This window comes from Lepidochelys kempii, chromosome 9, assembly GCF_965140285.1.
Source record: "Lepidochelys kempii isolate rLepKem1 chromosome 9, rLepKem1.hap1, whole genome shotgun sequence".
Classification (NCBI taxonomy): Eukaryota; Metazoa; Chordata; order Testudines; family Cheloniidae; genus Lepidochelys; species Lepidochelys kempii.
In genome coordinates this window covers 22179439-22194903 of record NC_136388.1, presented here as the reverse complement: position 1 = coordinate 22194903, position 15465 = coordinate 22179439, and the positions used below count along the sequence as shown (strand labels likewise).

General features: G+C 43.2%; 1 protein-coding gene across 2 annotated transcripts in view; it reads left to right on the top strand.

Moving 5' to 3' along the window:
* The window catches only part of SMC4 (structural maintenance of chromosomes 4), a 95275-nt gene that overhangs the window by 20409 nt on the left and 59401 nt on the right, over positions 1 to 15465 (top strand). For both annotated transcript variants that reach the window (XM_073359522.2, XM_073359523.2), the window contains exons 6-8: positions 1833 to 1997; positions 13666 to 13793; positions 14728 to 14868. In XM_073359522.2, coding sequence (XP_073215623.2) covers positions 1833 to 1997; positions 13666 to 13793; positions 14728 to 14868 — 434 coding nt within the window. The remainder of the gene's footprint in view (positions 1 to 1832; positions 1998 to 13665; positions 13794 to 14727; positions 14869 to 15465) is intronic.

The window sequence follows — 15465 nt, the reverse complement described above, 5'->3', positions numbered from 1 at the left end:
CTCCATTTGTGAGGCAGCTTTCTTAGGCTGCCCGAGTCCTTCTAGTTGTTAGTCTTTCCTTATTCTCTTCCTGGTCCATTTTTCCACATTGGAGTCACGTTTGCTTTGGTGGGTTGGCAGTCCCACATTCCTGTTCAACTCATAGCCCCAAGACCTAATAGAGTTAAGGTCAACTGGCTGGGTACAACTCAGTATCTGCTGAGCCTGAGAAGGCTGCCTCACAAATGGAGCACTGCTTGGATTTGACCCAATGCTTTCTTGGCTGTTTTGTCTGCTGGACACAGTTAGTTCATTACTTCTGGAATATTCATTATTCAAGTTTTTTTCACTTCTTTGGAATAACTTATTTGTCAGTAGCCAGGGCACATGGAGCCAAATCTTTTATCCACCTCCATGAGCTGTAGAAGGGAGCAGCCCAGATATCCAGAATCTTGGGAGACAGTGCTAGGAGAAAGGAAATTATCAGTAAGAAATTTTTCCCATTCTGTCCAAACTAAAATCTTGGCCTGTCTCTCTATCTCCTTGTGGATGTCTAGCCATCAGTCCAAGCTCAAACATGGCTAAAACAGAGATTGAGTTCCCTATGTCCTTTTTCGATCACTGTGGACAATACTACCATCTTGCCTGTTAATGAGGTCTTTAACCTACGTATCGCTTTCGACTTTGACTTCCTTCTAGATCCTCACACCCAAGCTATTTCTATCTTGCAGACTTTTGCTGTATAACAATCTCTAAGATATCGCCTTTCCTATCCATCCACATAGTTAAAACGCTTGTCTTTGGTTATAAACTGTTTGGGACTTCTTTGGTCTGTTTTGTGTAATACCTAGTACGATGGGGTCCTTGTCCATGAGTAGGCTCTTAGGCACTATGGCAATACAAATAATAAATGTATTAAATATACATGCACTTCTGATATCTTTTTGTTACTTTACAATTTTGAATTTAGACTAAATATTATGCAATGATTTGAATGAATTTGGAAAATGTATCACCACTTTGTTCCAAGCATATGGTGATGTGTGTAATTTGGTATTTTAAAAATAAAAAATTTGCTCCATTTACTACAGCAAGAGCTAAACTACATTTATCTTCACATCAAATTCTTTTATAATTCTTTTACAAGTCATTTCCCTTTCTACCTTATAATAAAAAATTAGATCTGCTGCTGTTTTTAGTAAAAATGTTCTGTGGTATATACATTGAGATAATGCTGTTCAGGAAGAAATAAATATAGCAGGGAAAGTTAAGTATTTAATAAGGCTTTTTGTTGTTTTTGTTTTTTAATAATGTCCAACTGGACACCCAAAAGGTTCAAGTGACCAATCAGAACACTGCTCCTGAAACATTTTTTTCTAAACTACTACTTTTAATAGGGCTCTACTCCTGATCAAACTATCTTAAATACTTTTTTATGTAAATAAAACAGTCTTAAATGGTATGGGTTTGTCATTTTTGTTAGTTTTGTTTTCCCCTCTCAGGCGAGGGAGATGTGCTTTGAAGTTTTATAGAGTGATGAAGTTTAGTTTGGAGGTTGGGCTATGGAGAACAGATGTTTTTTCTTTCACACCATCACCATAGTATCTTCAGAGGGAGAAAATTTCATTATATTCATAACTGCCTCACTAGATATACGGGTATTGTGACTAACTAGTTCTGACTGCTGCCTTACTATGTTGTAATTTATAACATCTGACTTGTCACATAAGTGGCTTAGAATAGTAAAGATCTTCATGTTATCTGCATCCCAATATATTCTTTCTCTTAAAGAAAGAACCCCAACCTCCTAAGAATGATAGAATCTAGATTAATAATTTTTTTTTTTTTTGAAGGGGGAAGTTGAACAGATTGCAATGATGAAACCAAAAGGCCAGAATGAACATGATGAAGGTATGCTTGAATACTTAGAGGACCTAATAGGATCAGGACGGTTAAAAGATCCCATTCAAGTTCTGTGTCGCAGAGTTGAGGTGTTAAATGAGCAGAGAGGAGAGAAGGTGAGTCCTCATGAGCATTCATTCTCTAAAAGTCAAATATAGAACAAAATCCTTAACTGCTGGAACTTTTTACTTCAGAAAAGCAATTGAAAGTATAAAGGTAACATTCATGAGGAAAAATTAGGGGTTTTTGTTTGGCGGAGTGCCTTTAATTTTTATTTTAAGAATATTGTACTCAATTTAAAAAAAAAAAAATCTCCGCAGGAAGTTCATTGGAAATCATGATCGGTCTCTGGAGAACAAGATACTGTGGGCAGTATTCCAGAGCTGATGATTTCCCAATATGAACTGGTTTGCAACCAGAAACTAGAAGAAGTGCGGCTGCTTCTGTTCCATGGCTGGTCAGAGCCCAAGCTATGTGAAAGATGCATTCCTACTACACTGGGGACTGGAGTTCCTGTAAGAATACCCTCCAATCTACTGATTCCCAAAGTAAACAGAGAGCTGAAACAAGAACACTCCATAATGATATTTCTTAGCCCCATCTTGGCTGAGGAAGTATTAGTACTTGGACCTGCAGACCCTTTCAATCCAACCTCCATTCATGTTACCAGTCCTCTCTGTATATCATAGCATTAGTCAGGTGCTGCACTCCAATCCATGCAGTCTCAGCCTCACAGCATGGATGTTTGGCGGCTAACAGCTATAGATAGAATCTATTTTCATCTGGTTCAGAAGAAAAAAATTATTCTAGAACTACTGTGACAAATGTGGGAATTTTCTGTAATATATTTATGACCTGTCTATATGACTTGATACCTTGGCATTGTTACCCTTTGGGGGAAATAATTCATTTTCTCCTTAGGACATGGGAAGTCAGTCTAGGTATTTGAGATATATAGCAGGGGTAGCCAAACTTACTGACTCTCCAAGCCACATAGGACAATCTTCAGAATTTCAAGAGCTGGAGCGCACCCCGAGACCTTCCCTCCCTGCTGGACAGAAGCCACAAGCCACTACCCCGCTGCAAGGTGCAGATCCCAAGCTTCCCCCTTCCCCTCCCCCACCTCCCTGTCTGGTAGATGGAAAATGGAGGGAGGGGTATAAAGTGGGACTCCACAAGCTGCATGTTAACAGTAAGAGCCATGTGTGGCTTGTGAGCCACATTTTGGCCACCCCTGCCATAAAGCTACAAGGACTGTGTGGGCTGGAATCAACACATTTGAATGGAAGACCCTATAGAGACAATGAGAACCTCGAAGACCAAAATTAACACCTAGCTGCAGAGGCAGCTGAAAATGTGAACAAAGCATGGCTGTAAAACAAGAGGTGTCAGGTGGCTGTATTAAGAGCTCTGTTGACAGAGACACATGGGCTGGTAGACAAAAAGGGACAGACGAAGGGAGCATAGGTTGTTCCTACGTAGCATGGATTTGGGGTGCCCTGGCTTCAGCCAGTCTGAACTCTTTCTTAACCCTTGCTTCTCTGTATTTCAAAATTGCATGCCAGCTGACTAATACGTTGCCTGGGTGTCGCTGCAAATACTGACTAAACATTGTGCCCTGAAAGGTATGGAGAAGCCTCCAGCAGGAGTCTGGCTTGACTGGATTCATTGCAGGGAGTCAGGGACAGAGACGAGGATTGCTGGTGCCCAAAGGTCCAGTTTTTCAGAGTCATGGAGTCAAGGTCCTACCCCTTTGGAACTCTGTGGAATCACTGGGGTCCAGGACACAAAAGGGGTCACTCCCAAGGGATTGGTTACAGGCTGGGCCATATCCCAGACCCTGTGAATCCATAACAGCTACCTATCTGGCTAAGTGGAAAAGGTTCTTGATCTGGATGCTCTATCTCCATCTGCATCACAGATTCAAGATATTGGAACACCTACTAGAACTGAAAGAATCAGGCCTGCCAGTGAGCTCATTAAAATTCATCTGGTGGCCATCTTGGCCTTTCAAGACCAGTCACCACCACCACCACTAACCCCCTATGGTCAGGAGAGTCTTAAAAGGACTAGTCTATCCACAGGCTACAGTACCAGCTCTTCTTTGAGTGATGGTCCCTATGTGTGTTCTACATGTGGGGTACACATGTGTGCCATGCACCCAAGTCCAAAAATTCTTAAGAGCAGTGTCTGTTGGTCTGCACATGTGTAGTAACTATCCTTGTGCTCCCAACCAAAGGTATAAGAGGCAGTGCAGGTGCCTCTCCAGTTGCTTCTCTACTGCCACGTAGCCCGAGTTGGAATTGTATCCTCCTTTACTTGGTTTCATGACCTATAAAGAAAATATTTGTAAACAGTTATATTGTTAGATTTGTAGTTAAATTTTTTAGTGTAGTATAGAGTGTTTGTGTCTCTCCCTGGTTGGTGAACCCCTCCCTGTCTCTAGGACTGTGCCCAAAGTCCTGGGTTTCAAGAATTGCATCACCTGTCCTTGATCCTTCTCTATCAGTGACGAACGTCAACGCTGCCTGTGCAGTTTGGGTGAGGCACATAACTCTGTGAAGTACAGTATCTGTTGCCCCTTGCCACCCAGAACTTGAGAAGCCCAGGAGCTTCACCTATGTAAGCACTTGGTGGAGAGGGCTATGAGGCCCCTCTCTGACTCAGGCCAGGGAGACCACCCTCTACGTTGGCCTGCAGTGCCCCTCCAAACATGTGCCTTGGAGCAGAGCCCTCAACATTTAAGAGCTAGGACTCTTCTTTGAGGGTTCCCCATGAGAGTAGAGGATGCTCTCATGGATGCAAGGACAGATCCCCATTGAGGACTGTCCATGAGAAACATACTTCTTCCCTGTCATAAATATAAAGGGAAGGGTAAACCCCTTTGAAATCCCTCCTGGCCAGGGGAAAGCTCCTCTCTCCTGTAAAGGGTTAAGAAGCTAAAGGTAACCTCGCTGGCACCTGACCAAAATGACCAATGAGGAGACAAGATACTTTCAAAAGCTGGGAGGAGGGAGAGAAACAAAGGGTCTGTGTCGGTCTATATGCTGGTCTTTACCGGGGAAAGACCAGGAATGGAGTCTTAGAACTTTTAGTAAGTAATCTAGCTAGGTACGTGTTAGATTATGATTTCTTTAAATGGCTGAGAAAAGAATTGTGCTGAATAGAATAACTATTTCTGTCTATGTATCTTTTTTGTAACTTAAGGTTTTGCCTAGAGGGGTTCTCTATGTTTTGAATCTAATTACCCTGTAAGGTATCTACCATCCTGATTTTACAGGGGGGATTTCTTTATTTCTATTTACTTCTATTTCTATTAAAAGTCTTCTTGTAAGAAAACTGAATGCTTTTTCATTGTTCTCAGATCCAAGGGTTTGGGTTTGTGGTCACCTATGCAAATTGGTGAGGCTTTTTATCCAACATTTCCTAGGAAAGGGGGGGTGCAAGTGTTGGGAGGATTGTTGATTGTTCTTAAGATCCAAGGGTCTGGGTCTATAATCACCTGGGCAAATTGGTGAGGCTTTTTACCAAACCTTGTCCAGGAAGTGGGATGCAAGGTTTTGGGAAATATTTTGGGGGGAAAGACATTTCCAAACAGCTCTTCCCCAATAACCAGTATTTGTTTGGTGGTGGTAGCGGCCAACCCCAGGACAAAGGGTGGAATATTTTGTACCTTGGGGAAGTTTTAACCTAAGCTGGTAAAGATAAGCTAGGGAGGTTTTTCATGCAGGTCCCCACATCTGTACCCTAGCATTCAGAGTGGGGAAGGAACCTTGACACTCCCCAAACCTGTTCAGTTGGGTGAGATGTGCGGAACCTAAGGAACCGGCTCTGATGAAGACCCCCAGATTGGAGGGCAAGATGCATAAAAAGTAAGATCCGCTGGTTCTCTCAGTACTGAAGTATAAGACTCGACGTTCACCAGTTGTGTCTGAGTACTGGTCCAGACCCATCATCAGTGTTGCCTCATCTATCTAGAGACTGTCAGACTTAACTATGGGAACCCGTGGGACACAAGTGGATACCGAACCTTGTATAATGCCGGAAGATATATTCCTCCCTTATCCACAGTTTCCATTTCTGTCTGTCCCAGCCCTTCTGAGGGATGTCCTTACTCAAGAGAAATCTATATCACTGTCCCAGGAGCTTTACCTCCAACATCTGGCAGATATCTCCTGTTACCAACTACACCTCCACTACTGATGGAGCCGTTCTTGGACTCAGGTGAATTGGAGGAGATAGTCACACTGGTATCTCTGCAGCAACAGTTGAGCCCCAATAGATAGTCGAGAAGTTACTCTTGCCATTCTGCCAGGTATGACCAGCACCTAGCTTTCAGAGGCCTAGGGACACCAAAAGCATGAGGTTGCATCCCTGACCATCTTGGCTAATAGCCGTTGATGGACGTATCCTCCAAAAACTTACCTAATTCTTTTTTTAACCCAGTTATAGTTTTGGCCTTCACAATATCCCCTGGCAATGAGTTCCACAGGTTGACTGCATTGTGTGAAGAAGTACTTTCTTTTGTTTATTTTAAACATGCTGCCTGTTAGTTTCATTGTGGGATCTCTGATTCATGTGTTATGTGAAGGGGTAAATAACACTTCCTCATTCACTTTCTCCACACAATTCATGATTTTATACATCTCTCTCATATCTCCCCTTAGTTGTCTCTTTTTCAAGCTGAATAGTCCCAATCTTTTTAATCTCTACTTTCATGGAAGCTGCTCCATATCCCTAATAACTTTTGTTGCCATTCTCTGTATGTTTTCCAATTCTAGTATCTGTCTTTGGAGATGAGGAGAACGGAACTGCACACGGTATTCCATGTGTGAGCATACCATGGATTTATGTAGTGGCATTATGAAATTTTTTATTTTAGCATCTATCCCTTTCCTAAGGGGTTTCTAACATTATAAGCTTGGTTCTTTTGTTTTGTTTTTAACTGTCACTGCACATTGAGTTTTCAGAGATGTTTTCAGAAAACTATCCGCAGTGACTGCAAGATCTTTTTGAGTGGTAACAGCTAATTTAAACCCCATCATTTTGTATATATAGTTGGGATTATGTTTTCCATTTTTCATTACTTTGCATTTATCAACATTGAATTTAATCTGTCATTTTGTTGCCCAGTCGCCCAGTTTAATGAGATACCTTTGTAAATGTTTGCAGTCAGCTTTGGACTTGACTATCTTGATTAATTTAGTATCATCTGCAAATTCTGCCATCTCACTGTTTACCTCTTTTTCCAGATCATATATGAGTATGTTGAACAGCACTGATCCCAGTACTTATGCCTGGGGGACCCCGCTATTTACTTTTCTCCATTGTGAAAATTGACCATTTATTCCTACTTTTTGTTTCCTACCTTTTAACCAGTTACTGATCCATGCGAGGACCTTCCTCTTATCCCATGACTGGTTTCTTTGCTTAAAAGCCTTAGTGAGGGACCTGGTCAAAAGGCTTTCTGAAAGTCCAAGTACACTGTATCCACTGAATCACCCTTGTCCATGTGTTTATTGCCCCCCTCAAAGAATTCTAATAGATCAGTGAGGCATGATTTCCCTTTACAAAACCCATGTTTGCTCTTTTCCAACAAATTGTATTCATCTGTGTGTCTGATAAGTCTGTTCTTTACTATAGTTTCAACCAATTTGCCTGCTACTGAAGTTGGTCTTACTTGCATATAGTTGCCAGTATTGCTTCTGAAACCTTATTAAAAATTGGCATCAAATTAGCTATCATCTAGTACAGAAGATGATTTAAGCAATAGATTACATACCACAGTTAGCAGTTCTTCTTTGAGTGCTTGCTCATTTTGATTCCACTCTAGGTGTGTGCATGCCCATGTGCACAGTTGTCAGAGATTTTTGCCTTAGCCGTATCCGTAGGGTTGGCTGTGGCGCCCTCTTGAGTCCCGTGCTCATATGGTGGTAAATTAGATGCTGCCAGCCCTATGCCATCTCAGTTCCTTCTTACTGCCCGTGACAGTTGGTCAGAGCACCTCGTCTTGCATTGCAAGAGCATTAGTGGTTCTTAACAGCTATTATCTTCTTTGTATATAGTTTTTAGGTACTTAGTTAGCCATTAGTTTAAGTGTTAGTTTAATAGATAGTCCTGGCTGGGACTTCGCCCCGCAGCGGGGCATGCCCCGTTCCCCAGGGTTCAGACTATGCTCATCATGCAACAGGCTGATGCCTGTTAGTGATCCCCATGACTGCTGTTTGAGTGCTTGGGGGAGTCCCATACAAAGGACAAGTGCAGGATCTGTAAGAACTTTTGCCCTAGAACCCAGAAGGAGTAGGATATCCGCTTGAGGGCCCTCCTCATGGAGTCTGCTTCCTCCTGCATTAGGGCCCTCCCATTCAGATTCCACTCCTAGCACCTTGGCATTGGTGTGGAGCGCACCGCCAGCACTGATTCCTGCCCATCACTGTTCCCCCCTCGCAAGTGCCTAAGAAGTGGCAGAAGAAGGGCTCCCAGGCAGGAGAGGGGAAGGGGGCCTTCGGCAAAGGACTTACGTCAGGCCATATGTTCACCCAGGAGGTTCATGGGGGTATTGCTGTGGTCGGACCCCTAGCCCAGCCAGGAATCCGACTCGCAGGAGCTGCAGGGGACCCCAGCTCCTCCTACAACCTTTATTGCCCGAAGTGGCCCCGGTGGCTAAAGACCCCGTAAGCTGGCCGGCACTACACATGCTGTGCCGGACTCGGCTAGGGCCCCACTCTCCTAGGGCAAGCCCGTCTTGGGACCACCCTGTAGGGCAGTGGAATATCCTCAGTCCTGGACCTTATGCGTAGGTCCCCATCAATACAGCCTAGGACCCCAGTCCCGCAACCTTGGTCGCTGACCAGAAGACCCAGGTCCCCAATGTCTCACTCTCCCTTATGAGGCATGGGAAACCGAAGTCAAGGCACCGGTCCCCGTACCCTTGGTACTGGTGAGCCTTCTGCCAGGGATTGCTATAGCAATCTGTGCTGTGGCATAGATGATCTCCCAGGCGTTGATCCCCACAGTTGCGGGATCGCTCCCCATCATGACACCAGTCTCACCTCTCTGGTACCACTCGTTGAGCAGGCACTGATACTTGCCCTCTTCTCATTGATCGCCAGTGAAGGTCAGTTGGTAGATTCAGGCTTCCACAGCTCTGCCCTGCTCACCAGAGGGGCAGTGGTCTGAGTCAGAGCGGGAGTTCAGCCAAGAAGGGATGAATCACCGCCAGCCCACGAGACTGGCGCGGCATCTGCAGTGGGGGTATGGCAGCAGGGACAGTGGCCTGCTCAATGGTCATTCTGGAATCCTTGGGGCATGCCAATGATGCCAGTCCCATACTCCTGCCAATTCCTTCCTGGACCCCTCGGACAAGCTTCTGAAGATAAGTTGTGACAGATTTGTTACCAATCTGTCTGAGGCGTCAGATGATCAGGGTGAGGCCACAGGATCGTTTGGGGAGGAGATGACGGAGCACACCAAGTAACTGAATTTTAAAGCTTTATTGATTAAAATAATAAAACAGCGGAGAGTGCTGGGGATTCCATTCCCCATGTCACTCAAAGGAAGGAAGGATGTATTAGTGCCCCAAGCCCTGACCCACTTTCATACTCACACTCATACTACCCGAGGCTGGCCAAGCCTGGGTGTAACGTAAGAAGAAGAGCGGGAGGGGTGGACAGGAGTTCTTGTCCCATGCACGCATTGTCCAGGGTCTGCTGTTGATCTCCGATTTGCCTTAGCTCCCAGGAGGGTTTTTAAGTCCCTGGGGTCTCTTGGGGGCGTCTCCTTCTGGGACCTTTGTTCCCCATGCTCTGTGTACCAGTTCAAACCGGCCTTAGTGGCTTCTTCAGCTTTCCCAAAAACACATTGGCTTCACGGACGCTACAGTGGTTGTTTACCCCCTTGCTGGCCTTCACTGTCTTGCTGGGTTTTGAAGTCCCTACAGGTTTGCGCAGCTGAATCTTCCTTTCTCACAGCTGGTGTGTGTGTGGGGGGGTGGGGGGGGATGCACTCACCTGCCAAGACAGAAGCGGGGGGAGTATCAGAGTGCAATGGCCTTGGACTGGAGTCAGCTCCTTATCTTCAAGCCTAGCTGAATTGTCAAGTTAACCCGTTCCTTTCTCTCCCTCCCTCCCTCTTTGGCCTGTCGCAATCTGCAAAGGAATCTTCCACTCCACACTCACACCTTTAACCCTTCCCAAAATGCTTTGCAATGCCTGCAACAGCATTAGCAACATACAGTATTCGTGTTTATCCAGGGGACCCCCTGGGTGGGGCAGCCATCTTGTGACAGAGACTTAACTCCCTTGATGTCCATCGTGGCCTGGCATTCTATCTGCAAATTTACCAAACCCATTAGTAAATCACCAAGACATTTTATCCCCATAGCAGAAAGATTGCGTGAGCAAGCCATAGCCTCCCAGACAATTTCTAAGTGGTCTTGCGATGCATCTTGAAGTGCTGCAAGATAACAAACATTCCCTATGGGTTTCACAGGTCACTCCACAAAAGCACAAACTGCCTCCATGACATCCTTATCAGACATTCCCACTGCAAAATATCTGTAAAGCTAGCCACCTGGAGTTTGATCCACACATTTGCAACCTATTAATCACTGGTGGAATCAGCAGTATTTTCAGCATCTTTGATACCAGCTTCCTCGCACCCTCCTCCAGTCTGAACACTGCTTGTGGAATACTCATAGGGATCATCACTCAGAGTAGTGGTGGTGGATACTTACTGTAACTGGAGGTTTTTTGAGACGTGGGGTCCCTATCTGTATTCCACTACCTCCCCTCCATCCCCTCTGCTTCAGATCCTATTGTGTTTGCAGTAAGAAGAGGAACTCCAGAGGCATAGACCCACACTGAATCTTATCTCCTAGGTTGGGAATGCAAGGAGAGCTACTGCGCACATGCGGGTCAACAGACACTGCTTTGAATAATTTTCGGATTTGGGCCCATGGCATGTATGCATACCCCACATGTGGAATACAGATCGGAATGACACATCTCAAAGAACCTCTGGTTGCAGTTAATGACCTACACTTTCGCCTTAGGACCTTAACTTGGTCTTGTCATTGTGTATGAGACCACCCTTTGAGCCTTACCCACCTGCTCCCTTTTTCATTTGTCTGCTAAAACAGCATTCTTAGTGTTCACATTTTGCTAGGAGAATGGGGGAGTTGCAGGTCTACCATGTATAATTTAAGGACAAAGCATCTTTACAACCTCATCTGAAACTTCTATCAAACACTAATATCCTGGGACCAATACGGCTACAACAACACTATATATCAAAAGTGTGTCAGAATTCCATCTAAATCGGGTGGTAGACCTACTGATCATCTTTTCTAAACTGCACACCCATAAGTATGAGGAGACGTTGCATGCTTGGATGTGCACAGGGCACTGTCATTCTGCATTGACAGGACTCTGTCTTTTAGATCCTCCCTCAGACTTCATGTCTTAGGCTGAGACAATGAGAGGACAAGGCTCTCAAGGAGAGGCTACCTAATAAGATTTCTTTATCTACATGAACCTGTTAAGAGCTTGGAAGTCTTACACCATCAGAGAATTACTGCTCATTCTACAAGGGCCCACACCATCTCAGCAGCCTTCCTCAGTAACGTCCCTGTTATAGACATCTGCAGAGCAGTAACTTGAGTCTCTGTTCACGCTTTCATGCAGCATTATGAATTGCCGAAGTGTACAGCAGAAAGACCATCTGTGGAAAATTGTTTAAATATTTTCTGAGTTCCGGCTACCATTGGGCTCATGCTTGGGAATTACCTAACATAGAATATATTGTGACAAAGCTCTGTCCTTGCCTCCGTGGGTCCCGCTAGCCTCAGAGGCTCACTGTGACCCTCCATGTAACCCTTCTTTCTCTCGAGACAAGGGTCATAGTCTACTGAGCCATTTTCATCATAAGCCAGCAAGGGAGGTGAGGAGAAGTTATCCTTCCTTGCACAGTCTCTGTTGTCTCCCAGTTTCAGTGATTAATTGGGGCAAAGGTCAGGGAGGGGGCCCAGGCCCACCCTCTACTCCAGGCTCCAGTCCAGGGACCCTAATAGTATCAGCTATGGTAGCTGACCTTTTAGAAACATGACATGTACAATTCCCTGGGCTACTCCCCCCCAGCAGCCCTCACTTCCTCAAGCTCCACTTCACCCTTACCTCAGGGCCTCCTTCCTTGTGCCTGATATGGTGTGTACTACTCAGCCTCTCTAACAACGCAACTTCCTTTCACAGCTCCTGACATGCACACCCACCTGACTAACTGGGAGGCTTTTAACTAGTTTCAGCCAGCCCCTGATTGGCTTCAGGTGTCCCAATCAACCTAGCATTCTCCCTGCCTTCTGGAAAGTTCTTAATTGGCCCCAGGTGTCTTAATTAACCTGGAGCAGCTGCCATTTCACTTATGCTGGTAGCAGGGATTTGTTTAGCCTGGAGCTAATATGTCTATCTCCCACTACTTTTCCATAGCCATCTGGCCTTGCCCCATCACAATATATATGTGCAGAAAGAAGAAAGAGTTATTTACCTGTACAGTAACTGGTTCTCTCAGATATGTTGTGCACATATACATATTCCACATCCCATTCTCCATCCCCCACTATTCGGAGTCTAATGTCATCAGGACTCTAGTGCAAAGGAATCGAGAGGGGATTGAGGCAGCCCCACCCTGTATGCCCCTGGTTGGAGGCACAAGGACATGCAGGAACAGCTCTGACAGTACTGCTGATTGGAATCTCTGACTCAAGTGCACTGGGCACACACCCCTGGAGTGAAATGTGTACAACATGGGCACAACATCTCAGAGAAAAACAGAATACAGATAAGTAACAGTTTCTTTCAAGTACAGGATATAACATGGATTCTCCCATTTGCCTCTCTTATGTTATCAAGGTTATGTCCTACATTGCTAATAGGAGAAAAGCAGGAAACTCCACAGTAGTTCTGGTATGAAAAAGGTTGAAGAAGTGTTCCACTGGAACAAAGAAGCACTCATAACAATATGAGGAGCCTTGCAAGTGTAGAAAATAAAACTTTCACAGAAGCTGGACATAGACTGTAGAACTTGCTTTCTCAAAAGAATAACTACAGAATTTAACTACTTTCAGAACTAAAGACAATGCTAAGTTATTTGACTTGGCTTTCCCTTCGTAAATTATTGATGCACAAAGTTATCAAACCATTTCTCCTTGCAGACTGAGAAGTAAGAAAGTTTATTTAAATAGTTAGGAAGTAGTTTTCTACTATAACAATGGTGGCTGTATAAGCACCTACGCTGAAAAGGGGCTACTTAAACATTGTTGTTCAAGAGCAACAGATTTAGCAAAAATAATACACTTAAGCAGTCTACATTAAAGATTTTTTTAAAAAAATTCCCACCTGCGCTACCTTTGGTTTGACTGAACTGATATTAGCACAAGTGGGAGCCCTTGTTCCGAAAAAAAAGTATGATTCCATGTCTTGTATATTCTGGTGGAGATTTTCTTGTAAAATTCTTTAGGTTAGGCAGAATTTATGTTCTTGATTGTCCTATATTATTGCTTAGAATCCTTAAATAGGTTCAGGCTCCATTGTGCTATTCAGTAGGTCCCTTCCTCAAAAAGCTCACAATCTTAAATTTGTGTTGTGAAGTTAATTTTGGATTTTTTTTCCTGTATATGATCTTAATTGACTGCCATATATTGTGTGATCAGTTTTCACAGTGTTCATTATTCTTTCTCTTAAGTGCTCTTATAATGTGAATTGACTTAGATGTTGTATTTATCTTTTGTAGTTAAACAGGGTTAAAATGGTGGAGAAAGAAAAAGATGCTTTAGAAGGAGAGAGAAACAAAGCCGTTGAATTTCTTTCTTTGGAAAACAAAATGTTCAAGGAAAAGAATCGTATTTGCCAATACTACATGCAAGTACCACCTTCCTTTCTGAACTTTTAATGTTGGTTTCCATATTAGTAGTGCAGTTACTAGTTAGCTACCCTGTCTCCATATTTTCACTTGTAAATATTTTGTCTGCATGACTCTCCAGGAACACTCAAAAGTTTCACTGACTAGTGCAAATTTAAAAGAATGCTAAGTAAAATGAGTGCCCATTTATGCGAAGTATTAAGTTTAAAAATATTAGATAATACTTTCAAATAGCAATGGTCCATGTTGGCACATTAAAAACTTGGTTGCCAGCTTTCTTTCACTTTTTAACCTGTTTTTAATCTCATCCTTTCCCCCACTGCCCCCACCCAAAGTAATGTAGTTTGGCTGGTGGACTTCTTAAGCCAACCTCCTAATTTCAAGAGAAACTAGATATTTTAAATTGATAACTAAGGGTTTGTCTACATCAAGCAGCAGTGTGCCCTACAGGAAGTATGATTACTAAAGCATACTAACATGTTACACATTAATTGGTCCATGTAGGCCTTACTGGTGTGCACTCAGGGTTCCCTAGCATCCGTTAACATAATACTGCATTATGTTAAAGTGCACTAGGAAAACTTTAGTGCGTACCAACAGGGTCTACATGGACCAATTAATGAGCACATGTTAGTGCACTTCAGAAATTACACCTCTGTAGTACACATTACTCCACCATATAGACAAGCCTGAAATTATTTACATTTTTTAAACTGTAAAATCTTTGGATTTCTTTAACCCCATTTTAAGTGCACAAGACTGTCTAGCAATGATCAGCTGGAGGACTGAATATTTAATTTACAGTGATTATTTGTTGTAATTGTAGGATTCCAAAGCTCTCAAATCTATTTTTTTTTTTTAAATTCTAGTAAATTTGATACAAGTGGCTTTTTTGTAATCCTCAAATATGTAAAATATATGTATTTTCTCTAGTTATGACCTACAGAATCGGATAACTGACATGGAAACCCAAAAGAAAAAAATTCATGAAGACACTAAAGATATTAATACAAAGAATAGTAAACTTGCTGATGAAATGAAAGTTAAGAATAAAGCTTTGAAAGATGTAGAAAAGTAAGTACTTCCATTATCTCACAAACTGTAATAGCATGTCATGCACTTTGCACATGTAAAGCTTTGAGTTCAGAAAACAAACTGTTTTGTCATTTCTGTTTTGACTCTTCCCATACCAAGTGGTCTTTTGTACCAAGTCTGTATTACTGACATCTCAAATGACCACTAAGTTTGTACTTGCTGATGATGTATTTTCATATTTCAAATTAGGATTGATGGTACTTGATGAACATATTATTACAGAAAATATTCTCCTTTTATGCGTGACATATTGTAAAGCATAAAGGGCTCATTTGTGATCATTGCTTCATCTTATGCAGCTATGAGCCCCCTTAACTACCACACTGGCTTCCTACGTTGGCAGAACCTGCAGAGGGACAGAAAGCAGCTGCCATTAGGTTGCCATTCTTCCTCTGCATAGGTGTGTAGATTGTGGGTCTCTTTTTCACAAACAGCCACATTATGACTCTCTCACATTCTGGTTCCTAGGGCAGTGCTGCAATGCAGATTGGATTGTAAGGTTATAGTTCAGAACTGTGCCTTCAAGAATAGCATAGTTCTATGATAAAATGGCAGTTCAAGCAGATGCCTTTTTTT